This window comes from Talpa occidentalis, unplaced genomic scaffold, assembly GCF_014898055.3.
Source record: "Talpa occidentalis isolate TD23 unplaced genomic scaffold, MPIMG_talOcc4v2.1 talOcc4.5, whole genome shotgun sequence".
In the NCBI taxonomy this organism is placed as follows: domain Eukaryota; kingdom Metazoa; phylum Chordata; class Mammalia; order Eulipotyphla; family Talpidae; genus Talpa; species Talpa occidentalis.
The window spans coordinates 121,750,620-121,777,323 of NW_023604861.1; the positions used below are offsets into that span (position 1 = coordinate 121,750,620).

Here is a 26,704-nt window from a genome sequence, read left to right on the forward strand (position 1 = left end):
CTGCTGTCTGATGTTGTTTCTGTTCTGTTGGTCTTACAGAATGAAGAGCTGTTTTACATAAAGAAGAGTATAATATTGGGATCATCTTTGATCTGTCCATTTGGAAATATCTACTGAGATTTAGAAAGCCTTATTCAGAATAAGTAAGTGTACTAGAAATAAAATCAGTCTCTTATATGAGGGGCAGAATTTCCAATATATATTCTTTGGTTGTTTTGAGAATTCAGTTACAGGCATGACAGCCCATGGAAAAAGTAGAACCATAGATAGGATAGGACTTATGCAAGAGGGAGAGGGTGTCTATTTTAAAATATTGGTGCCTGTTCAGCTAGATCCTCCCAGACGGCAGAAAGCTATACCTTTCAAGATCATTGTAACAGCTTCATAAGTTAAAAACAATTCTCAACCCTATTGTAAAAGAGATAAGAAACCAGTGATGTGCTGGAGTGTCTTCTTATTTCATGAGACCTGAATATTAATTTTCATAATTTTGTTAGCCAATTGGCATATGTTGTTAGCTTAAAATAGGTCACAGTGGGAACATTTATAGTATGGAGATTGATAAACGGCCAAAATTATGGTCTTTACTCCCAGGGAGCCAATGTATTCGATAGTTAGCAGCACCACACTGAAACAGACTCAGAGAGTTTAATAACTTGCCAGGGTGACACAGGTGGCACCCACCAACATCCCAGACCATTCTCATTACTCTAAAGGCATAGTCTTACCCTCTGACCTCACTGGGGAGCTTTTTGTATTGGGGGATAAAATTCCTCACCTTGCTTCGTTATCAAAGGAAAACCATCTTGATCACTAAGGACTGTGGGGTTAGAGATAAAAGGTTTTGCAGATTTTTTCTTGAAGGCCCAGGACTCAAGCATTTGGCACCTCTATAATAAGATAAGTCTAAACGTTTAAAAATGCATGATCTTAATGTTTTGTCAATTTGACGCCAATATGAACATTTTATGTAAATAATTATGTATGTTTTCCTCCATCTCCTCAGTGAATTTCATAAAGGAGAATAGTCAAGAACTCATTCAAAGGATGGGAATAACTGTCATAAAACAAATTGTGGATGACCTATTTGTATGGAATGTTCTGAACTTCGAAGAAGTAAACAATATTTGCTGTGAGAAGGTAGAGCAGGATGCTGGGAGAGGCATCATTCACATGATTTTGAAGAAGGGTTCAGAGGCCTGTAACCTCTTTCTTAAATCTCTTGAAAAGTGGAACTATCCTCTATTTCAAGACCTGAATGGACAAAGTAAGTATCAATGTGATTGCATCTGTTCTACAAATAGAATAAACCATAATCCCCATAACAGAGCATTTGCTCTCCTTCCTCTTCCCATCAATGGGCAGTGGGCTTTGGCTCATGCTATGGAAATGCTGAGACACTCTCAGGAATCACTCCCATTAAATGATTTAATGGTAAAGACAAATAGTATATAACTCCACGGTCAGGGAATAAATGAGTTAGTACAGCCTCACTTCAAAGTCAAACTGGACAATAACAGCCCTTGAGAAGTCAGTGTGTTGGTGGTTCCCCACTCTCCTGGTTTAATGAGGACCATCTGCGCGTGAGCAACCCCACTACTGACTACTCCATGATCCAAACGCCATGGTGAAGAGAGCCTGGTTGACTCAAGGAGAAGGATTCTGCTTTTCACAAAATATTGAGTTTTCTTTAAATTAGTAAATATTTCGTGACAGTGGTTAATCAAGGTCAAGACTTGACCTACAGAAAGTTACCCTAGCCAGTATTCTTCCTTACATCCCACTATCCTCATCCATTTTCCTGACCCAAATGCAAGCTCCTCTCATTTCCAAGCAACTGCTATAATATTTGCCAGCAGAAAGGAGAAAACAAGACCAAAGGGCATGAGGGAAATGAAGACAGGGAGAAACAGGAATTTAGGTATTTCTGCTGGGTATATGGGACACTTTTCTCTATTCCTTCAGATAAGAATGAGGGAAGGAGAATAATGTCAACAGAAGATCTTCAGCATGATTCCCCCTTCCCCCTGAACACTGGGATCTGGAGAAACACAGAGTTGGGTCCTCTTTAACCTCACCTCTTCTCTAACAGGTCTTTTACAGCAGATGTCAGAAGAAGATGTAGATCGTTTGGCTCAGGATTTAAAAGAGTTATACCAGACCCCATCTTTTCTGAACTTCTATCCCTTGGGTGAAGATATTGACATCATCTTTAATTTGAAAAGCACCTTCACAGAACCTGTTCTGTGGAGGAAGGACCAGCACCATCATTGTGTGGAGCAGCTGACCTTGACTAGTCTGCTGGACACTCTTCAGAGCCCCTGCATCATTGAAGGGGAATCTGGCAAAGGGAAGACCACTTTGCTTCAGCGGGTTGCCATGCTCTGGGGCTGTGGCAAGTGCCCGGCTCTGGCCAAGTTCAAGTTAGTCTTCTTTGTCCGTCTGAGCAGGGCCCAGGGTGGACTCTATGAAACCCTGTGTGATCAGCTGTTGGATTTACCTGACATGATCAGGAAGCCGACTTTCATGGCCATGTTGCTGAAGCAAAGGCAGAAGATTCTTTTTCTCCTTGATGGCTACAATGAATTCAACACCCAGAACTGCCCAGAAATCGAAGCCCTGATAAAGGAAAACCACCGCTTTAAGAACAGGGTCATCGTCACCACCACCACGGAATGCCTGAGGTACATCAGGCAGTTTGGGGCCCTGATCGTTGAGGTGGGGGACATGACCATGGAGAGTGCCCAGGCTCTCATCCGGGAAGTCCTGATAAAGGAGTTCGCGGAAGGCATGTTGCTTCAAATCCAGAAATCCAGGTGCTTGAGGAATCTGATGAAGACCCCTCTCTTTGTGGTCATCACTTGCGCGATCCAGATGGGGGAAAGTGAGTTCCACTCATATACACAGACAACGCTGTTCCGCACCTTCTATGATCTGTTGATACATAAAAACAAGCACAAGCGGAAAGGGGTGGCTGCAGGCGACTTCACCCGGAGCCTGGATCACTGTGGAGATCTGGCTCTGGACGGCGTGTTCTCCCACAAGTTTGATTTCGAACCGGATGACATTTCCTGCGTGAATGAGCACGTCCTACTCACAACTGCGCTTCTCTGTAAATACACAGCGCAACGGTTCAAGCCAAAGTATAAATTCTTCCACAAGTCATTCCAGGAGTATGTAGCAGGACGCAGACTCAGCGTTTTATTGACATCTGGACAGCCTGAGGAGGTAACCAAAGGGAATGGTCACTTACAGAAAATGGTTTGCATTTCAGACATTATATCCAAGTACAGCAACCTGCTCCTGTACACGTGTGGGTCATCCACCACCGCCACCAGGATGGTTATCAAACACCTTGCAGCAGTGTATCAACACGGCAACCTCCATGGGCTTCCCATCACCAAGAAGCCTCTCTGGAGGTGGGATTCTATGCAAAATTTGAAAAACACCTCTGAGCAAGAAATTCTGAAAGGCTTGAGCATCAATTCCTTTACAGAATGTGGCATCAATTTATTCCAAGAGAGTATATCCAAATCAGCTCTGAGCCAAGAATTTGAAGATTTCTTTAGTGGTAAAAGTTTATATATCCACTCAGAGAACATCCCTGATTATTTATTTGACTTCTTTGAACACTTACCTAATTGTGCAAGTGCTCTGGATTTCATTAAATTGGACTTCTATGGGGGAACTACAGCTGCGCAGGACAACACCCCAGATGACACAAGCAAGACCCACATGGAAGAGTCCTCAAGAACCTACATTCCCAACAAGGCTGTATCTTTGTTCTTCAACTGGAAGCAGGAATTCAAGACTCTGGAGGTCACCCTCCAGGATTTCAGCAAGTTGCATAAGAAAGACATCAAATACCTGGGAAAGATATGCAGCTCTGCCACAAACCTCAGGCTGAACATTAAGAGATGTGCCGGCCTTGCTGGAAGCTTCAGTTTGGTCCTCTGCACCTGTAAGAACATCCAATCCCTGGTGGTACAAGCCAGTCCCCTTACTGTAGAAGACGAGCAGGGCATCACATCTGTGGCCAACCTGAAAACCTTGAGTATTCATGACCTACAGACACAACGGCCACCAGGTATTATAAACATCAGCAATTTAAACTATAATTAAATCTGGCTAAGTACTGTGGAAAAATTAGATATCATGTAGTTTTTTTTTTTTGTTTTTTTTTTTTTAAGATTTATTTATTGATTGATTGATTGATACATACATGCATACAAGCACTGGGTACAGTCAGAAGCACAGGAGGGTGAGAGAATTCACCAGAGCCAGAGCGGAGAGCAGAGCAGGCAGAAGGACCGAAGTACACTGCTGAGGGGAGCAGCGGGCGGCAGGAGAGGTCTACGTGCCATGTGGGACCCTCCTCCGGTGGCCGGGGAGCAGCCAGGGATCGAACCGGCGCTACAGAGGCCGCGGGCAGCTTCGCAACCCAGCGCCCAACCGCTGCGCCACCGGGGAGGCCCTAGATATCATGTAGTTTTGCTTAAAATTTTCTACTAATTTCTACTAAGTGTCAGGACTTGAAAGGAAGGTGGAGGAGTGAGGGGAAAGATCCATGTGGAGGGAAGGTTGTCAGATTGGAGGTCCTAGGAAGGAGTCCCAGAGCTGCAGCTACATAGTCTGATGAAGTAAAATGGGTGTGTGTGTGTGTGTGTGTGTGTGTAGTAGTAGTAGTAGTAGTAGTAGTAGTAGTAGTAGTAGTAGCAGGCTAAGCTTGTCTTCAGTGAACTCTTCCCCTTGTCAGCTTCTCTATGTCCACCCAGCACCCACTGCTCTCTTGCCATGGGGGAACTTTTCCCCTTCAAGTTCGGAAGAAATCCAGCCTGCCCAAGAAACCGGCAGGAGTAGTGAGTAATTGTGTTACTAGATTCTCAGCCTAGGAAACTGTAGCCTATATAGCTCCACCCTCACCCCATGTATTGCTCATTGTGAAAGAAGATTTGGGCAATAAACTGTCTAAAATGAAGACACTTTAGATTTCAGACACATATATATGGGGACAATCTTTCTGGGAAAGGGGAACTTCCCCAAATTCAAAACGACACCAAAGGCGAGTGTCTGCCCTTTTGGTGTAGACCGTGGCTCAGAGCAGGGGCTGCTGTCTGGTGTGAAGCTAAGGGTCAGCAGGGGCCTTCCTCGATTTGACTGTGATCTGGGGCTAGTTTTCATTCACAAGCAATGTTCCCTTTGACTATGTCTTATGTGTCACTCTGTAGAGAACATTTTCTATCATTTTAGGAATTTAGAATCTTTTGCAAAAATTTAGTATCTTTTGCACCCTCTTTTTTTTTTAAAGAGAAGGAACTAGTTTTTTAAATATTTATTTATATAAAAAATGGGGTACAGGCCAGATATGTGGGAGGGTGAGAGGATTCACCACAGACAGAGAGGGGAGCAGAACAGCCAGATGGACCAAAGACACTGCTAAGGGGAGCAGCGGGCGAGGCAGGAGAGGTCTGCCAAGCCATGTGGGTATCTCCCTTGCTGGCTGGAAATTGAACCAGCGCTGCAGAGGCTGTGCACAGCTTCACGGCGCTGCGCTCAACTGCAGCACCACCAGGGAGGCCCTTTGCACCCTCTTTTCTACAAGATTTGGGACAGTAACCCATACTATACTGGGCTACTTTCTGTGTTGGGAAGTTCACTAGCTTCTCTTAATGGCTCTTCCTTTGTGCTGATCTTGCAAACTGGTTGCCTATGTGCTGAATTTGGCCTATATAGTATTTAGTACGTTATCTTTAATGTTTGCCAATATTTTATTGCTAATATTTAAGATGAAAATTTTTTGAGTAATATATTCACATGGTCCGAATTATAAAACAATTTACAAAGAGAAGTCTCCTTTCCTATCCTTGCACCCTAGCCGTGACTCTTCTCCCAGGAGTTGCCAGCATTTTGAAATTGGGAGATATCACGTGAAAGTACAGGTTTCTTATTTCTCTTGAAAATTATAGTTTTGGCAACTGTGGACCCATATCCTTACTTGGAAACAATTAGCTTGAGCTTCAAGATCTGTTGCAACACTCTTTGGATACGTCACAAAATCTCCAGCAGGGCACAGAGCCCCATCTGTCCTACTGTTATAATAACGTTATTTCTCTAGTCCTTTTAGATGCTGAGTCTGTAACCAGTGCTTACTGTTTTTTGTATATAAAATCTAGGTCCTTAATATTCATACCTAAGGTTGGTTTCTATTTTTGCCTTATGGAGTCTCCTCAGAATCCTCCCAGCTCATTCCTTTTTAAGCTGAAAGTCCATTTCATCTGATATATGTAGCACTATCCTTTCCTTTTTTAGGGTACCATTTTCTTGTACAATTGTTTTTTTTAAAGATTCATTTATTCATGCATATGAGAACTGGGGTACAGGCCAGAAGTATGGGGTGGGGTGAGAGGATTCACCAGAGACAGAGTGGGGAAAAAAAACAGGCAGATTGACTGAAATACACTGCTGAGGGGAGCAGCAGGCAAGTCAGGCGAGGTCTGCTGCGCCATGTGGGCCACCTCCCTGGCCGGGGATTGAACTTGAGCTGCAGTGGCTACAGATAGCTTCACAGTGCTGTGTCTTAACTTCTTGTGCCACCAGGGAGGCCCCTTGGATTGTTTTTTAACCTTTTGCATTGAGCTTATGTTCATCTTTGGAGCTCAAATGGATCTCCTGGGGCCAAAAGAATGTTGGGTTTTATTTTCTGATCCAACCAGCCACTCTGTGCCTTTCTATTGGTGAGTTTGCTTGATTTATATGAAGGATAATTATTAATATGAGGGCTTACTATTGCCATTTTGTCTTTAATGTTCTAGCTCTAAATACCTATTTCCTTGCCGAAAAATTATTAAAGCTTTTTTCTCTTCAGTATATTTAGGAGAACTTCTTTCAACATTTCTGGTAGTAGATGTGTTATGCTGACAAACTCTTTTATTTTCTCTCTCCTAAAATATTTATTTCCCCATCATATCTGAAAGAAAGTCTTTTAGGATATAGTAATCTTGGCTGGCAATTTTTGCTGCTATTTTGAATATGCCATTCCACTCTCTCCATAACTGTAGATTTTCTGCTGAGAAGACTGATGAAAGCCTGAAGGAGTTAGAAGTTACCTATTTTTCTTCTCTAGCCACCTTCAATATTTGTCTTGAACTCTTTTTTTTTTTTTTTAAAGATTTATTTATTCATACAAGCACTGGGGTACAGGCCAGAGGCGGGGGTGGGTGAGAGGATTCACCAGAGACAGAGTGGGGAACAGAACAGACAGATCTACTGAAATACACTGCTGAGAGGGGCAGCAGGTGAGTCAGGAGAGGTCTGCTGCGCCATGTGCGTATCTCCCTGATAGGGGATTGAACTTGCGCTGCAGAGGCTGCGGAAGCTTCATAGGTTGCGTCTTAACCTCTTGCACCACCAGGGAGACCCTATTATTTCCTTGAATGAGCTCTCTATTCCCCTCTCTGTGTCTTCACCTTTTGGAACACCCATTATCCCAATATTGACTTTCCTAATGGAGTCAGATAGTTCTTGAAGTGCTTCTTTATTTTTTTTATCTTATTGTTGTCCTTGTGATGTCATATTTCTTGAAATCTTAAGTTGCCAGGTGTTGCATTTTTTTGTCTTTTAATTTCTATATATGTGTGTGTATAAATATATATATAATAAATACACACAGCAGCAGCAGCAGCAGCAAATTCCAGAGTTGAACTACTTTCTGCTTACTGACAGGGGGCGCTGTGATTTCATCTCTAAAATAAACTTTCAGTGCTCTAAATCTCCGTTTAAGCATTGTTCAGACGGTAGATAACCGTAGATATTGATGTTTTATTTCTGTTCATGCATTTTTCAAAATATTGGCTCATTTTTCCTTGAGACTACTATTTGACCCATGATTATTTAAAAGTGTGTTGTTTAATTTCCAAGCGTTTGGAATCCTCCCTTTTACATTTCTGTTATTGTTTTCTAGTTTAATTCCATATTTGGAGAACATGCTTATAGCTAAAAAGTCCACCTCTGACCAAAAAAAAAAATTTTTTTTGTGACAATTTCATTTAGAATCTTTTGATAATAGAAATTCAGTAAATAACAGCTAAACATATTCCAATTTCTTTTCTTTTGGTAGGAGGCTTGACTGAAAACTTAGGTAATTTGAAGAACCTTACAGAGCTCATACTAGACAACATTAAGATGAATGAGGAAGATGCTATAAAACTAGGTAAGATTTTTGTTTTCTCTCATATTAAAAAATATTCAAGGGCCTCCCTGGTGGCGCAGGGGTTAAGCACTGCACTATGAAGCAATCGGCAGCCTCTGCAGCGTGAGTTTGATCCCCGGCCGGCCAGGGAGAAACCCACATGGTGCAGCAGACCTCTCCTGTCTTGCCTGCTGCTCCCCTCAACACTGTATTTCAGTAGATCTGTTTATTCTGTTCCCCACTCTGTCTCTAGTGAATCCTCTCAGCCCCCTGCGTCTCTGGCCTCTACCCCAGCTCTTGTATGTATAAATAAGTAAATCTTTTAAAAAATTCAATAGGCTTAATATTCAATACTTAAAATAAATTCAATTAATATTTTTAAAACTTGATAATAAAGACAATTAACATAAGACTCTGACACTCACTAGCTGCGACTATACAAGGGAAGGATGCCTTGATATACTGGTGACCACACTGCTTTTCCTAGACATCTTACTCTACTTCCATGCTAATCCTTTAACATGTAGTTCCAAGTAAATTGTACACTACTGGATTATAACCCTTTGGGGAGTAGATGTCATGGTATTTTTTTTTTAAACATTTATTCAGAGCAGGCAGAAGGACTGAAGTACACTGCTGAGGGGAGCAGCGGGCGGCAGGAGAGGTCTGCGCGCCATGTGGGACCCTCCTCCGGTGGCCGGGGAGCAGCCGGGGATCAAACGGGCACTGCAGAGGCTGCGGGCAGCTTCGCAACCCAGCGCTCAACCGCTGCGCCACCGGGGAGGTCCTGTCATGGTATTTTTTTAAAACATTTATTTATTCATGCATACAAGAACTGAGAAACAGGCCAGAGGTGTGGGGCGGGTGAGAGGATTCACCAGAAACAGAGCAGGGAACAGAGAACAGGTAGACTGAAATACACTCCTGAGGGGAGCAGCAGGTGATTTAGGCGAGGTCTGCTGCACCATGTGGGTCTCCTCCCTGGCTGGGGATCTCGAACTCATGCTGCAGTGGCTGCGGATAGCTTCATAGTGCTGTGTCTTAACCCCTTGCACCACCAGGGAGCCCCATGGTATGTTTTTATTTCCCTTGCTACCTGGCTCTGTGTACCTAACACATAGAAACAGTATTAAAAGGTTTATACTATGGGGCCTCCCCAATGGCGGGTTCAATTCCCGACTAGCCAGGGAGATACCCACATGGTGTGGCAGACCTCTCTTGTCTCGCCTGCTGCTCCCCTCAGCAGTATTTTCCATCCATCTGCCTGTTCTGCTCCCCGCTCTGTCTCTGGTGAATTCTCTAACCCTCCCACGTTTCTGGCCTGTACCCCAGTTCTTGCATAAATAAATAAATAAATCTTTAAAATAAATTTTGAAAAAAATTTATGCTGTGGTTTTATAACTAAATAAAATGGATTAGACACACAGGAATGAATGTGGATCAAGAAAACTTCAGAAACACAAGCAGAACACATGATTTACAGAAACATAGGGAACCAGACCCTCCAGGATAGGGAGGATTCCACTTGAATCTGTTTTCTCCAATCCCCCTACTGTTACCCTCCTCCAATTTAAGCCCTTTGTAATATGTTCCTAGCTTTGTTCTTTTTTTCATTGTTTCCTGCCTAAAGTCAACCCTATCTGATATTTAAAACATGACCAACATTTTTCCATCACATAGCCTACATAAGAATAAATCAGTTTATTTCAGTGTTCAGCAAACACCTACAACATGCCTATGATTTACACAGAATATTGGACTGAAAAGAACCGGAAACAATCTAGTCCAACTCTCCTGTTTTACTGCTTTGGAACTTAAGAGAATCTATTGACTTGCCCAAGTTTTCTCCAATGATAGAAAGGGCTCAAAAATACCTAGCTCAGATAATCTGGTTGAATTATTAAGGAATCAAAGTCTGAGCTTGAATAAACCAGTCTTATTTTATAAGAATTTACCATTTATTGGGCCTTCCCGGTGGCGCAGCAGTTGAGCACTGGGTTGCGAAGCTGCCCACAGCCTCTGCGGCGCAGGTTCGATCCCCAGCTGCTCCCCGGCCACCGGAGGAGGGTCCTGCATGGCGCGCAGACCTCTCCTGCCGCCCGCTGCTCCCCTCAGCAGTGTACTTCGGTCCTTCTACCTGCTCTGCTCCCCGCTCTGGCTCTGGTGAATTCTCTCACCCTCCCGCGCCTCTGACTGTACCCAGTGCATGTATAAACAAAATGAACAAACAAACAAATAAATAAACATGCCTCTATAAAAAAAAAAGAATTTACCATTTATTAAATAGTTACTGTGCAATGATTAGAAACTATACTGGACACATTTACATACTTCCTTTCAATGGATCCTCACCTTAGTCCTAGTATACAGTGTAATTATCCCTGAGAACACAGTTAAGATATTGAATAACTTGCCCCGGTTTACAGAGTTATTAAGTTATTTAGGATCCAGGAATCAAACTGTGCAAAATTTGTGTTTACAACTTCCAAGCTGTGTGTACTCTCATGACAAAAACTAATATTTACTTATTATGTAATATACATCATACTAAATACATTGCATACACTATCTACAACCTTCTCTAAATTCCACAAGGCTGTCATTATTTAAACAGTACATTTATTTCCTATTAGTTTAGAGTACAATCAAGGAAATATTTTAATGATGCAAAGGTATGTCTACTTTATCTTAAACTCCATACCAGCTTTAGACCAAAGAGGGATACGTTAAGACTTATTTCCACTGTACTATTGATATGAAATAAATCTGTCTCCTGGTTAATAGAGAAATGTTGCATGGTTAATGTTGTACTGGATATAGTCTTCATTGTATAGTATCAGGCAGAACCCATATCATGCAATCCAAGTAAGGCTATAAATAGTTACACTAGAAATATACAAAGGAACTTAAGTCCCACACTGCCCTTCTGAATTCAACCTTCACCTCTTCTAAGATTTTTGAGGGGATTAAAGGGAAAGAGCTGCCAGAAGGCTTAATTCTAAGCAAATAAGTTTTGTATCAAAGTATACATTGATACCCATCAAAATGCTACACATTTGCTTCATCAATATTCTTACTCATGCTACTAAGAAAATGCCTAAGAAATGCATAAGTAACCTTTTATGTAGACTGAAAAATGATAGTAAGAAAAACTCTCTTTGGTTCTTTATAACACAAGGTTTCTACTGAAAGGGCAAGGAAAGATCTCTATGCTATTGTTCTTTACCTTCTTTTCAGTCCATTAATCTATGTTAAATCAAATTAACTTGGTGTCTCTAATGCATTTTCTTTTCTTTTTTCAGCTGAAGGTTTGACAAACCTGAAGAAGATATGCTTACTTTGTTTGAGCCACTTGTCTGACATTGGGGAGGGAATGGATTACATTGTAAAGTCTTTGTCAGCTCAGCCCTGCAGCCTTGAAGAAATCCAATTAGTCTCTTGCTGCCTTTCGGCAAATGCCATCAAGGCCCTAGGTAACTATGCGTATTAATTGTAGAATAATGTAAAAGAATGTGTTATTTTTATATTAACTCAAACTGTTTGTCAAAGGAAATGTAATATTTAGAGAAATTGGAAAAGATAATAAAGACTTCTAGTATCATCTTACTTGTTTTAAATTATTTTCTCCATAACTGAAACAAAAAGATACTATAGATAATAGAATTTCGGAATTATTGAATATAATTTTTAGGGACAGTGAAGAGGGAGAAAATAAGAAGTGCTTGGTACATGTCCTGCTTATCATATCAGAACTATCTAATAAATATTTGATTGAATAAATGATTGAGAAGCAGAGAGGACTTCCTTAGATGTGCTCAGGCCTTCCAATTTTACCCATTGCCCTGCTAAGACAGAGTTAATGTATGATATAATAAAGACTTGAGTCTTGAGCTTCCAAAAGGTATGGACACCTAGTATGAGAAGCCTTTGCGTATTTCTGGATAAACCGGCTATACTCACCTCAGATATATTTTTTTTTTTAATTTTTTTATTTTTTTTTATAGAGGCATATTTTATTTGTTTGTTTGTTTGTTTGTTTTGTTTATACATGCACTGGGTACAGTCAGAAGCGCGGGAGGGTGAGAGAATTCACCAGAGCCAGAGCGGGGAGCAGAGCAGGCAGAAGGACCGAAGTACACTGCTGAGGGGAGCAGCGGGCGGCAGGAGAGGTCTGCGCACCATGTGGGACCCTCCTCTGGTGGCCGGGGAGCAGCCGGGGATCGAACTGGTGCTGCAGAGGCTGCGGGCAGCTTTGCAACCCAGCGCTCAACCGCTGCGCCACCGGGGAGGCCCATCACCTCAGATATTTTTAAATGTAGGTTTTTGGAAGAAAGTTGGTAAAACCCTCTCTAAAAAACAGTATATTAAACTGATGGGAATCTGTAAAAAATTATTAAGGAAATCATTTGTATGCTAGCAGAAATCAAAAGAGAAACACATGACAAACTTAGGGAACATGATGCACATATTCCTCTGCTTCTCTACTTATCACTGAGAATAAACAGGTTTAGAACCAAATATAGCAACTGTATGCTTTGAAGAAAAAATTCCATGGGTTTTTTTTATTAAAGGACCAACCCCCAGCATATTTTATTCTAAGAAGAGTTCATGTGATTAAAAATAATAGCTAATGCTGTAATAAGAATATATTAATGAAATGCTTGACTAATTTTTTAAAAGATTTTTCTAATCAGTGTTGGGAGAACTTCAACTAGATTAAGCAATCATTATAAATATCTGAAGTGAACTAAGCAGTTCTTAGCTACAGTGATGGCCTTTTATGATTAGTATGTTTATGTAAAATACTTTTCCTTATTTATTACTTCAACATAATTGTGTTAATTAAAATACATCTATAGCATGGAGTTGGTTCTTGCTTTAAAACAAAAATCCTGCCTAATTATCTCTGCCTTTTAATTGCAGTGTTTGGTGCATTTACATTTAATGTGCTTATTTATATGGGTAGATTTCAATCTTCATTTTTGTATTTGTGTTCCTTCGTTCTCATCTTTTTAAAAACTTTTTTATTATTAACATTGCAACTATGGCCTTAACAAAATCACCTAAGCTGAAATACACATGTAACAACTCATCTTGTTTTTCATTCCTTTTACTCTTGCTTGATAAGGCATTTTAAAATTGGAAGCACCTTCAGTTTACCTAGTTCATCTTCCTCATTCTACATTAGGAAGACAATGAGGCTTAAAGAGAAATGGAGTGACTTTACTGTATTGACATAGCAACTACATTCTTTGCTGCTTTAGGCTATATATATCACCTGGAATTTATTAGCTGAAACTAAGGACGGAAAATATCTGTTCACTTGGTCATAGTCATGGGAATTGGGATTTAAACCTGTTTAGATATCTTTGAAAATAATTATTCAAGTCAAATGATGGTTTGCATAATTTCACCAAAGGATATCTTAAAATGCATATATAATTATTTGTAAGACTTTGTGTTTTGAATTTATTTTCAGCTCAGAATCTTCACAATTTGTCCAAATTGAGTGTTCTTGGTTTATCTGAAAATCACCTGGAAAAGGATGGAAATGAAGCACTACATGAACTGAGTAAGAATTATAATTGAGTCAAAATTAGATACTTCAATATATTTACTGGATAGTAAGAGAAACATTGGTTGAGTAATGAGGTTTCTTTTGCCCACATGTGCCTTACTAGATGAAGCTTAGCAAATTCATGTAGCCCTTATTTACAGTGCCCTTAAATACAGGTCCAAGGCTTTTGAATCACTAGTTTTCTCATGCTTATTGCACCTGAGGCTCCTACCTGCTTGCCTCCTTTTAGGGGCTATGTCTGGGAGTAACTAGTGTTCAACACGGATTTGCTTAGAGTTAGTGAGATTTATAGTTTAATGATAATTGTGATTGTTTTTTTAAAAAAGGAACTAACAATGAGGAATTTGATAAGGATGAAGCAATATTACCCATGATTTGTTTGCTGATTGTTGGCTTATTAGTATTTACAGTTTCATTATACTATTCTGTATGCTTGCATATTCTTGAGCACTTTCCATGAAAATATTAACTAAAAAATAAGTAGATTTTTCACCTCAATTAGTAGGCTACAGAGATAAAGATCATTTCTTCTTCCACATCCCCAGTCAACTTTGAGATGGATCCAATTCCTGAACTGCTTATTCTTCAAGTTGACAGGCTGAACGTTCTGGACCAGCTAAAGATGCTGATGCTGCCCTGGGGGAGTGATGTGCAAGTTAGCCTGAAGAGCCTATTGAAGCAACTGGAGGGTGCCCCACAGCTGGTCAAGCTTGGACTGAAAAACTGGAGACTCACAGATGAAGAGATTAGAATTTTAGGTAAGCCAAGAGAAAGAAGTTAGCCCTAACAAAGTTCTTCAGTTGGTTTTATTTATGTGTTTATTTTGCCTCCTCCCTTCTTATACAATGTATTTAAGGAAAATTCATTTATATTAAGGGGTAAAAATGATTTAAAGCACTACCCCACCTTTAGATTTTTAAGCATTTCACCTATAGAATTAAAGGAAAAAACACTCACATTTTATGACAATATGTATTATCTTGGTAATTGCTCTTCCTAGCCTCAACCATCTGAAATTCAACAAAGATTCTTCAATCTTGGGAATTATTTTTAAGTCACCTATTGGGTATTCAAAATATGTAAAGGTAAATGCAGCTTAATCTACATGGGGTCATAGCTGTGACATAATCCAGGAAAAAATAGAGCTACATAAATGACTGAAGACACCACCAATCTCAGGGAATTGCTAAAGAGTCCCCATGCTATCTGTAATAGTTATCAATATCTATGTAACAAATTACCTCAAATCTCAGTGGCTTAATACAACAACAAAAAATATTAGTGTCTATGGGCCAGGAATTTGGGGCTCTGGTTTAGGCTCTGTAAGGAGACTGCAGTCTACATGTTGGCTAGGGCTGCAGAACTTTCTGCTTCCAACGTGGCTCCTCACTTGGTTGGCTGATTAATGCTGGCTGGTCTGGTTTTCCATCCACCATCATCCAAATGACCCGCTCTAACTGTTCCACCCACCCCCAAACTCCTTTCTCTGTGGTAACTACCATTCTGTTATCAGAAGTCTTTTTTGTTTGCATTGTTTCTTTCTTCCACGAGTGAAATCATGGTATTGGTCTTTCTTCTGACTTATTTCACGCAGCACAATCTACTCAAAATCCACTCATACTGTTGCAAAAGGTATCTGTAAAAAAATATTTTTTAATAGCTGAGTCATACTCCACATCCATATATATTATACAACACATCTTCATCCAGTCATTCATGGATGGGCACATGGGTTGTTTCCCTATCTTGGCCATTGTGAATACTATTGTAATGAATATAGGGGTGCATATCTACGATTTTAAAGACAACCTTCCCTGAATCCTAGCTTCCTCCTTTAGTTATCATTCTCTTTCTCCTTCTCTTCAAGGTAAAAACTTATATACCCTCACTACCTCCAATTTGTTTCCATAACATGAATCACCACAGATCCAATTTGTGTTCTAGACACTGATAAATCCTGGACCAGATCATTCTGCTACATGAATCCTGACATCCTCTTTTTATTTTTTCAAACTCCTTCATGTTCTTTATTGACATTAAAAAAAAAAAAAGCACCTATTTTTGTTGGGCAGATATAGACACTTTTTAGAAAACTGGAAAAAATTAAGTTTTAAAAGTTTGTTTTCCCTTTCCCTTAGGTTGCCTCACTTGTCCAGAGTGTTTTGGTTGACTTTTAGTCTCTGTCTCTGTTGGAGCTTCTTCCAAATGCTTGTATTCTACTATTCTCTTCATATTTTAAATGAGGCACAAGTTGATAGGAAGTACTGTGTGCCTGAGAGAGCTGGGATGACTTTTCAACTGGTTAGTTTCATTTTGCAGTGATGAGGAAAACAAAAGCAAAAAAAACCAAAGGCTCTTCCTTTGTCAGGTCTTTTTTGTCAGGTCTTCAATTTCTCCTGAAAAGGATCCTTCAGTTTTCCTCTGGGAGCATATAAGTTCGACTGCCATGTTCCGGGAACAAAATGGAGTTGAAAGGTCTATTCTTGTGGTTGTTCCTAGGGCGCCCTGACCTACCACAGCACCTATCATCCATCTCATTACTTTATGTTTTCACAGTTATTGTAAGCCCAATGAGACAGGGACCGTGTCTGTACTTTTCACATACACAGCACCTAGCACAATCTGTGGTATAGGTACTCAAAATGCTTGTGAATAAATGAATGTCAGAGACACGAACTACTAGCAATACTAGAGTTTTCTTTAGGATACAGGAAACCTTCAAAGATCTGAATGTATCTAGCCAGAGTATTTGAGATTTTTTTTAAAAAAAAGATTTATTTATTTATTTATACAAGCACTGGGGTACAATCAGGAGCACAGGAGGGTGAGAGAATTCACCAGAGCCAGAGTGGAGAGCAGAACAGGCAGATTGATGAAGTACACTGCTGAAGGGAGCAGCGGGTGGCAGGAGAGGTCTGCGTGCCATGTGGGACCCTCACCCGGAGGCCGGGGATTGAATTGACGCTGCAGAGGCTGTGGGCAGCTTCACAACCCAGCGCTCAACCGCTGCACCACCGGGGAGGCCCAGAGTATTTGAGATTTTGCCTGGAATTGGGATCGAGCCACCTACAATCTCCATACCCGTAGCTCTAACCGTCAGATTCTTTTCTCTTAGAAATAGTCTGTTACATGTGGTGACGTAAACACTGATTAACAAAATGCATGCCCTTCGATTATGGATTGTTGCTTGTTCATGTTTCCTGCGCTTCACATTCTAATAATAACCCAAGTCAGTCTCCTATTGAGTCCATTCTTAAACCTTAGCAGATAGTTTGTAAAAACTGTTTGCCCTTTTAGGTGGTGTAATCCGTTCTCCTAGTCAAGGAGAAAAGAATTTGTTCTTTGGGGAAGGAGCCTTATATACAGACACTCTTAACTAGCAATAACATTTTGACTGAGTGCAAGCTATGCTAGAAAGTACATGGGAAAAAAGCAAGGGCAAAAAAAGACATGAACATGAGGTATGAGAGCAGGGAGAAAATCACAAGGAATAAAGAAGGGCTCCTATGGGATAGAGAGAGGAGATACATACAAGTTAGGCTGGACACCGGCTAAAGTGGTATAATGTGAGGCCCAACTCTGCCAAGGCTAACAGATGAAACAACTTTTATTTCCCTCTCATGCAACAGTCCTGGAGTGGGCAGTCCAGTAAGATGGGGGCTTTGCTCTATGTATACTGTCTTTCAGACCCAGAAATCTACTTTTTTACTCCTCCATGGCTTTATTATCTTTAACTTTATGGTCATGACTAGGATTTCCACCTTCCCTTTGTAAGAGGTACTTCAGAGGGCCCTACTCTGTAAGGAAATGAGGAAAGTCCTGAAAAGTCTATGGGAAGCTGAAAACCCCCCCCCCAACCCAAAATCTTGATAATGAAGGAGGTTCACTTACTCATTTACTGTTAGGTACATTCCATACCCAAACAAAGTATTTGCTTCTACAAAAGAGGAAATGACCTAATATTGCCAAGGTTTGACTCCAGCTTTGAAAACAAGTTCTGGATATTTAATAGCATCGTTCACATCTCAATTTTTAAACAATCTTCCTCCCATGGAAGTCAGGAAAAGAAAAAAAAAATTAATCTATATTGGTTTGCCACACTATCAGACTCCCTTACATTTTAGGAAAAACAAAACTGGTAATTATAATAAAGCAGATTCACAATCACTGTCCTATCTTAAAGAATTCTAATTTCGGGCCTCCCTGGTGGCGCAGAGGTTGAGCGCTGGGTTGCGAAGCTGCCCGCGGCCTCTGCCGCGCCGGTTCGATCCCTGGCTGCTCCCCGGCCACCAGAGGAGGGTCCCACATGGCGCGCAGACCTCTCCTGCCACCCGCTGCTCCCCTCAGCAGTGTACTTCGGTCCTTCTGCCTGCTCTGCTCCCCGCTCTGGCTCTGGTGAATTCTCTCACCCTCCCGCGCTTCTGACTGTACCCAGTGCATGTATAAAACAAACAAACAAATAAATAAATAAATAACATGCCTCTAAAAAAAAAAAAAAAAGAATTCTAATTTCTTTATGAATCAAGCACTGGTCCAAACATTGCCATTTCTCTTAAAAACCTGCTTTGTTTCCAACTATTTTTTTTTTTTTTTAAATACAGGTGCATTTTTTGAAAAGAACCTCCTGAAAAACTTACAGCAGTTGGATTTGGCAGGAAATTGTGTGAGCAGTGATGGATGGCTTACCTTTATGGGTGCATTTGAGAACCTTAAGCAATTAGTGTTTTTGGATTTCAGCACTAGAACATTTTTACCTGATGCAGCACTGGTCAGAAAACTTAGTCATGTGTTATCCAAGTTAACTTTTTTGCAAGAAGTTAGGCTTGTTGGGTGGCAATTTGATGATGATGATCTCAGTGTTCTAACAGGTAATTTTAAACTAGTAACTGCTTAAATAAAGGGTACCCTAAGCCCATAAATGCTCTGGAGACCCTACTATTTTCAGTCCTGGTGATTTAAAAATCTTTGCTCATATAGTTCATGAAGCGTATGGCAATCCATTATACATTTAAAGATTATCCTTCTCAGGCAGCTCTCCTGCCAACCTGTGACCTGTGTTTCTTTTCACAAACCTTTTTCATTTGCAAAACAGCAGTTGCAGCTCTGCTACCCACCTGTGTGTATGCAGGCGCCTCTCTTTTTCTTTCTTCTTTTCCTAATAAACCTGCCCTTTTAAAATGTAAAAAAAAAAAAAAAAAATATCCTTTGTCACAGTGTCTGCCTAACTTGTCTCTTGTAAACTTTCTCTTCCTTTACTGATACTAGACTGATATATGGCACTATCACATTCTTAGCTGGTATCGTCCATGGGAATCTACATTTTTGGTTTCATCACTGAAGAAAAAAAGGAAGACAATAATAAAGAGGCTGCCAGGAAAATAAGACCAAAGGAGAAAGTGGGAGGAGTTTAATTTGATGACACATGCAATTGTTTTGTGTCTCATTTCTCCTACTAGTATTATCATCTCCTTGAGAAACCCTTCATTTTGTGTTCACTGTGGTCTCAAAAATAGCAGATCACAAAAACTGCTACAGAATGTAATATTTGCTTTAAACAGTGCCTGCCATGTGCTAGACTCTTGACAAGTATTTGCTGAATATAAGATAAATTATCATTAAAAAAAGTTCTGAATAAACAAACCAACATTACATAAAACCAGAAAGAAAAATCCATGTATGTTTTTTAGTCAAAACAGTTTTTCAAGCAATATGAAATGTAGAAAGCATTTTTTATACTGAATGCAGATCAGACTCCCAAAATAGATTGACATTCTTTAGTCAAGAAAAAAATTGGCAGTTTATGAGCAGCTAAATCACAGGCTTGAAATCCAGTTGCTGATACATACATGTATTTCAGCTGTGACTTCAGAGATGAAGAAAGAAAAAACGTATTCTATTCTTTTGTAGCTTATGGAAATTAAGAGTAGTAGGTTCTAAATTCTTCTTCAACATTTCCAAAAAATAACCCTTCCCCACAAAGAAAAGTCTACGAAAAATTTGTTTCAACAGATTTAATTTGAGGCAAGTTCTAAAATAAAAAAAAAAACAAAAAAAATACCCTAAATGGTGTTAGATTATAATTCATGTATTCTCATGATACCTCAAACTAATGGCTTAATTGCTTATAGGTAACAACAGCCAGCATATCGAGGCAGGCACTGTAAAGAAATTCAGGGCATAATATTCTGTTTAGCAAGTGGTCATGTATTCTGCAGATTATCGTAAAATTTTAGAGGTGGGCCTCCCTGGTGGTGCAGGGGTAGAAGTCTCAACACTATCAAGCTATTGCCAGCCACTGCTGTCTGAGCACAACCCGGCCAGAGAGCTAACCCATGTGGCATAGCAGACCTCTCCAGTCTTGCCTGCTGCTCCCCTAAGCAGTGTATCTCAGTAGACCTGCCTGTTCTGCTCTCCACTCTGTTTCTAGTGAATCCTCTCATCCCCCACACCTCTGGCCTACACCCTAGTTCTTCTATGCATAAATAAATCTTCAAAAAAAATTTAGGTGATATTTTATACATTAATTCATTTCCCCACCCTAAATTCATAGATGGGAAAGTTTAGAGAAACTAATCAATGAATCAATGGTTACAAAACTGCTTGCATAGTGGTGACACGCAGATCAGAATCCGAATTTCTTGCCCTCCTGTCCAGTATTTTTTTTTTAAAGATTTTTATTTACCAATACAAAAACTGGGGAGTACAGAGGTGCAGGAGGGTGAGAGGATTCACCAGAGACAAGGGGAAGCAGAACAGGCAGATCAACTGAAATACACTGCTGAGAGGAGCAGCAGGAGAAACTGGAGAGGTCTGCTGAGCCATGTGGGTCAGCTCCCTGGCTGGGGATCGAACTCATGCTGCAGTGGCTGCTAGATAGTTTGATAGCGCTGACTTTAACCCCTGTGCCACCAGGGAGACTCTGTCCAGTGTTTTTTCCATCACATTTCTCAAAACGGAGTTAATCTCATTCTGTGGAAGTTGTTCTTAATCATACACCGTGGATCAAATATTTAATATCAACTTTCTTCTTTGTCTAGCCTTAAGTGACTTGGTGGCAAGACTTACTAATAAAGTGAATTGATGCTGATCAATTATATCTTTATACCCAGCTAACCAGAGCTTGGCAAATAAGACTTTTCTATATAACAATGCAAAGGCCAATGCCATCTGCAGCATTGGCATTACTGAACTTCAGCAAGCAGTTCCAATTCCCTCAGAACCCACAGGCAACCCAGCATGTTTTTTCTCAATAGTGTCAGTAGATAGCAAAGCACCTTTGGTGTGATGACTACACAGGTATTGTCTCTAACTGGATTTCAAGGAAGTTAGTCATTTAATCACACAGAGAACTGTGTTCAGTATCTGGACACTTTTTAAAATGTCATAGGGATGGAGAAGACATGCATAGAGTGGCAGCACATACCTCTTAATTATCACTCAGTAAATGGCAGTTCTTCAGATTCCATGCATGACCCACTTCACATTTAGATGAGGTCAATGGAAGAGAAATCATCCTGTAACAGTAGATCAATAATTGGGATAATAATGGTTGGAGAACATTAAGACAAAGGATAAGAAACAGGTTGCCTTATTACATTTTACAGAGTTTCATTTTGCCCTGTTGTCAAGGTAATGTAGGCTCTTATTTCTTCAGCAGGTCAAATAGGTCAAAAGGGTTGCAGATATAAAGGACACCACACTCAAGTTATTTGGGACATAGTCACTAATTATTACAGGAAGACACAATTCTGCTTGACAGAGATGGCTTCTTGGGCATTACTCCATGGTAAAGAAGCAGGATTTAAAATAAAAGAGAATGAGTTGATTGAAGAAACTGTTGCAAATTCTATGCAAACAAAAATCTCTAAGAGAACTACCTGAGGGCGAAAGTAATAAATCCACAGGGGTACTGAATTTTAGAAAAGTTGAATCCACTCTTAATATCCCTTAAAACCCTCTCTTAAAATCCTTTAGTTATCATAACTTAAATATAAAACACATGATTAAAATGTTTAAAAAAACAACATAGGTAAGTATTACTGCTGCTTATTATACTTTTTATAATACTGGTCATGTTGGAAAGACCTTAACATATGCATTTGTAAATAATCAAAAAATAATCTACATGATTCTCATACTCCATCACAATTCATTATTGGGGTAATAATGGCTAACATTCCACTATTTTTGACAAAGCAAAAATACATTAGAAACAGCCTGTTGCAAATCTAATAATACTGTATTCTGTAATCTAAGGTCCATTATGCTTTTGTTTATGTAGCTTTAAAAAGATATCAAATTCCATACTATGTATGGAATTCCATATATTTTGGTAATATATTTAATATATCTTACTAATGGGAAATTAAAACCAATCAAGGTGACAAAAAAGATAAAATGTCATCATGTCAGTGTCTGATTAAATATAAGATAGAAAACTAGGATCCTGTCATTGCACATCACCAAAGCATTTGGTATTCATTTAACCAAAATAAAACATTTTAGAGAACATGGACTATTTACAAATATATTGAAAATTTTTAATGGTAAAAATGATTTTAAAAAATCTGATAATTTAAAAAATATTATGCTAGATAGAATATGTTCTAAAATTTCTAATAAAAAGCTTGCTTTTTCTTTGCAAGACATAATTCAGGAGGATTGGAAAGAAAAATGTAGCAATTAAGTTTGGAAAAGCTATAAAAACAATATTTACTTTTAGAATGGACATCTTTTCCCTTTCCTAAAATGTGTATCATTATTCAAGGAGCATATTTACAAATTTTACTTAAGAAAGGATTATATTTTTAATAATGTGACAGACTGACTCCATCACATGGCTCTCTCATAAAGGTAATGTCATTTCACACTGCAGTCAAATACAAAATCAAAGATAGCAAAGTTCAAATTTAGATAAATATGCTTTCTAAAGGAAGCCTGTTTAACGCCTATAACATTTAGAAGGATCTCACAGTCCCAAATACATTTACAAAAATAGTTTCATGAAATGTGAACAAGCCTACTGTTCTCTAACATTTAAATGATTTAACAGTCAATGCAAAGGTGAATCACTTGATAAACTGGAAATCAAGGAGTCAATATTCCTCATAAAAATAAGTTAAATTGCAATTCATCATGGTCTTGGTTGTCCAATTCTATTGTTAGTTCCATATCTACTTGGTATATTTGGAAAGCCAGTCCTAAATCCATGGGTTGCTCCAATTCCTGGAATTCCAAGTCCTTGATTAAGCATGTTGCTATAAGGTGTGTGTCCATGATTAAGGCCCAAACCATAAGGTCTTGTCTGTGTGTTCAGAAGAATAACTGGGTTCACATTTTTTCCAGGGGTGTTAAATGCAAATTCTGGAGGTGGACTACTAGGTTTGGCTGGAGTCGACGTGACAGGGTTCAAATCATCAGTGTTCTTTAAAGTAGGCATTGGGATTATGTGATGATCAGGAAAGTTTAGCACATTGGCTGCAACTGGCCCAGACAGTAAGGCAGGCCTAACCCAATCATCCTTGAAAATCTGAACAGTCAGAATAGACACTAGAGTGTACAGTCTATTGGTCACATGAGCAAGAACCATTTGTTCATTTGCATCTCGTCGAATTCTTACATGCACTGATCCGGCCTAAAAGGGACAAAATCGTAAGAGAATGCTTAGAATCATATTACTAAAAATTGTATCGGAAATGAATACTTCACTTAAGATTTCATTGTCACAGAACTTGGTATTTTCTTTAAAACAAGAGAAAACTTAAATGTATTGGTATTCCTTAAAGACTACACAGTGGTGATTATCAAAGTAAGGAGTTTAAAAAGTAATTAGTTACTGAATAAAGCATGACTTTTAAAAACATAATAAAAAATGAGAGAAATTCATGTATAACAGGATGAAGACACACATGTCATTAAAAGGCTAAATGTAAATTAAGTATATGAAAAACACTATGGAAGGGCAAAAATGGTAGGTATTAATTCCAACTGAGGAAGATTTAAAAGATGGCATTTGATCTAAGGTGTGGGTAAATGAAATTTCAAAAGGTGGATACAGGGCCTCCCCGGTGGCGCAGCAGTTGAGCGCTGGGTTGCGAAGCTGCCCGCAGCCTCTGCAGCACCAGTTTGATCCCCAGCTGCTCCCCAGCCACTGGAGGAGGGTCCCACATGGTGCGCAGACCTCTCCTGCCGCCCGCTGCTCCCCTCAGCAGTGTACTTCGGTCCTTCTGCCTGCTCTGCTCCCTGCTCTGGCTCTGGTGAATTCTCTCACCCTCCTGCACTTCTGACTGTACCCAGTGCTTGGTATAAATAAATAAATAAATAAATAAATAAATAAATAAATAAATAAATAAATCTTTAAAAAAAAAAGGTGGATACAGGCATTCTAAGTTGAGGGGATAGCATCTAAAATGCATGGCATATTTGGGCAAGAAAATGTATTATTATTAATATATAAGAAATATTTCAGAAAACAGAAATGGAATGAAAGGAAAAAAAGGAGGAAAGAATGAAAAAAGAAAAAAGTAGGTAACAATTAAAAAGAAAGGCTATCAGAGATCTCTGAAAATCATAAGGAATTTCAATAGAATGATTAAATAGAAGTAAAATAATTTTTAAAATGCATGGGTATTGATGACTGGTAATCAGGTAAGAAAAGACAGTCTAGGTTTCAAATAGGGAAGGATGAGATAGGACAAAGTCTCAGCACTGTGGCATCAGCAAAGGACAGATGAATTCATAATATTGCATATGATGCATATGGGAGGACTTGATATTCAATTGGATATAAGGAAGGAAATGGACTCATCTAAGATGAAAGCACTAGGCATTTACAATGATGGTAAGATGTATGCTTACTAACTTGAACAAATGTTTTATCACACATTACGTTTTTTAAGCAGATTATAAAATGGTAGGGACAATAACCTTATTTTGGTTGAAACACACACAGAAAAATATCCAGAATGACAACATTTATCTTTAAATGGTAGGTATTTTCTTCTTTTTAAGTTATGTAAGTTCTAAATTTTCTAATAACCAGATAATATTTGGATAATAAAAACTTGAATCAAAATATATAATAGGGCCTCCCTGGTGGTGCAAGGGATTAAGACGCAACCTATGAAGCTGTCCACAGCCTCTACAGCACGAGTTTGATGCCCTGGCCTGCCAGGGAGCAACCCACATGGCTCAACAGACCTCTCCTGACTCGCCTGCTGCTTCTCTCAGCAGTGTCTTTGGTCCGTCTGCCTGTTCTGCTCCCCACTGTCTCTGGTGAATGCTCTCACCCTCCTGCCCCTCTGACCTGTACCCCAGTTCTTGTATAAATAAATAAATCTTAAAAAAAAATTTAAAAAAATGAATTTAGGAAATTATGTTCCTAAGGGTTCTTCCTAAGGATTTTTACTACAAAATGAGTTTCAGACATCCCAAATTAATAGAGAGGAGAACAAGAGGGGAAGGCAGGGATGAAGTATTACACATTAAGAGTGTAAGCCTGAAACTAAAGATTGCCAAGTAGCTATCACTAAGCTTTTGAACCTGCCCTAATTTGCCTATCTCTGAAATTTCTGTTATGTTAGAAAAAGAAAATCTTGTATTTTAAAAATGATATTATTAGGGCCTCCCTGGTGGTGCAAGGAGTTAAGTCTCAGCACTGTGAAGCTATCCGCAGCCTCTGCAGTGAATTTGATCCCAGGCTGGCCAAGGAGCTCCCCAGATGGCGCAGCAGACCTCTCCTGATTTGCCCGCTGCTCCCTTAAGCAGTGTATTGCAGTAGATATGCCTCTTCTGCTCCCACTCTGTCTCTGGTGAATCTTCTCACCCTCCTCACCTCTGCCCTATACTCCAGTTCTTATATGCATAATTTTTAAAAATTAAAAATGATATTATAGATGAGTAATATCTAGTGACATGAAAAGCAATATTGGGCGAGAAGATCAAATTATAAAACAGCATAATCTCATTTTCTAAGTAAATAAGTATAAATACCAAAATATTAACAGCAGCTTCCTGTACATGAGAGGATTATGATGATTCAATCTTTTTTCTGAGTATTTTCTGTATTTTCCTTATCATTCCTGACCAGGAATGAAACTATGCTATAGTAAAGTTTCTCTGGTAATTAGATCCAAACTGGATTAGAAAACATGGATTTTTGTTCTGAAGCAAAATGCATTATTATAGCTCTTTACATATTTAGCAAAATCTCCAAAGTTAGAACTACAGTTAAAAATAATTACACTTTTGGGCCTCTCCAGTGGCGCAGTGGGTTGAGTGCAGCACTGTGAAGCTGTCCACAGCCTCTATAGCACCGGTTCGATTCCCGGACGGCCAGGGAGATTCCCACATGGCGTGGCAGACCTCTCCTGTCATGCCCGCTGCTCCCCTCATCACTGTACTTCAGTCGTCTGCCTGTTCTGCTCCCCGCTCTGTCTCTGGTGAATCCTTTTACCCTTCGCGCCTCTGGCCTGTACCCCAGATCTTGTATAAAAAAATAAATAAATCTTTAAAAAAAAAATTAGGGCCTCCCCAGTGGCGCAGCAGTTGAGCGCTGGGTTGAGAAGCTGCCCGCAGCCTCTGCAGCGCCGGTTCGAATCCCCGGCCACCAAAGAGGGTCCCCCATGGCATGCAGACCTCTCCTGCTGCCTGCTGCTACCCTCAGCAGTGTACTTTGTCCGTCTGCCTGTTCTGCTCCCCGCTCTGGCTCTGCTGAATTCTCTCACCCTCCCACGCTTCTTACAGTACCCAGTGCTTGTATAAATAAATAAACAAATCTTTAAAAAAATAAAAAATAAATAAAAATAAATTATACTTTTCACTTTTGCAATATTTTCATAGGATTGTGTAACGATGCATTCATCTTAACTGTACAATGCAGTATTAATACTATTAACAGTGGTTTGAAAGAAAAATATTCCTCGATCTCAATTAAGTTA

General features: G+C 39.6%; 2 protein-coding genes across 2 annotated transcripts in view; one reads left to right on the top strand and one right to left on the bottom strand.

Moving 5' to 3' along the window:
* Positions 1-984: 984 nt before the first annotated feature.
* Positions 985-18,660, top strand: NLRC4 (NLR family CARD domain containing 4). The gene is made up of 7 exons (XM_037526887.1): positions 985-1,267; positions 2,093-4,087; positions 8,117-8,209; positions 11,491-11,661; positions 13,668-13,760; positions 14,357-14,524; positions 18,368-18,660. Exons 1-7 carry the CDS (start codon positions 985-987, stop codon positions 18,658-18,660), a joined length of 3,096 nt encoding a protein of 1,031 aa, XP_037382784.1.
* A 2,626-nt stretch (positions 18,661-21,286) lies between these two features.
* SLC30A6 (solute carrier family 30 member 6) overlaps positions 21,287-26,704 on the bottom strand; it is a 33,161-nt gene continuing 27,743 nt past the window's right edge. The window contains exon 14 of the mRNA XM_037528258.2: positions 21,287-23,400. Within this exon, the coding sequence (XP_037384155.1) occupies positions 22,900-23,400 (501 nt within the window). The 3' untranslated portion in view covers positions 21,287-22,899. The remainder of the gene's footprint in view (positions 23,401-26,704) is intronic.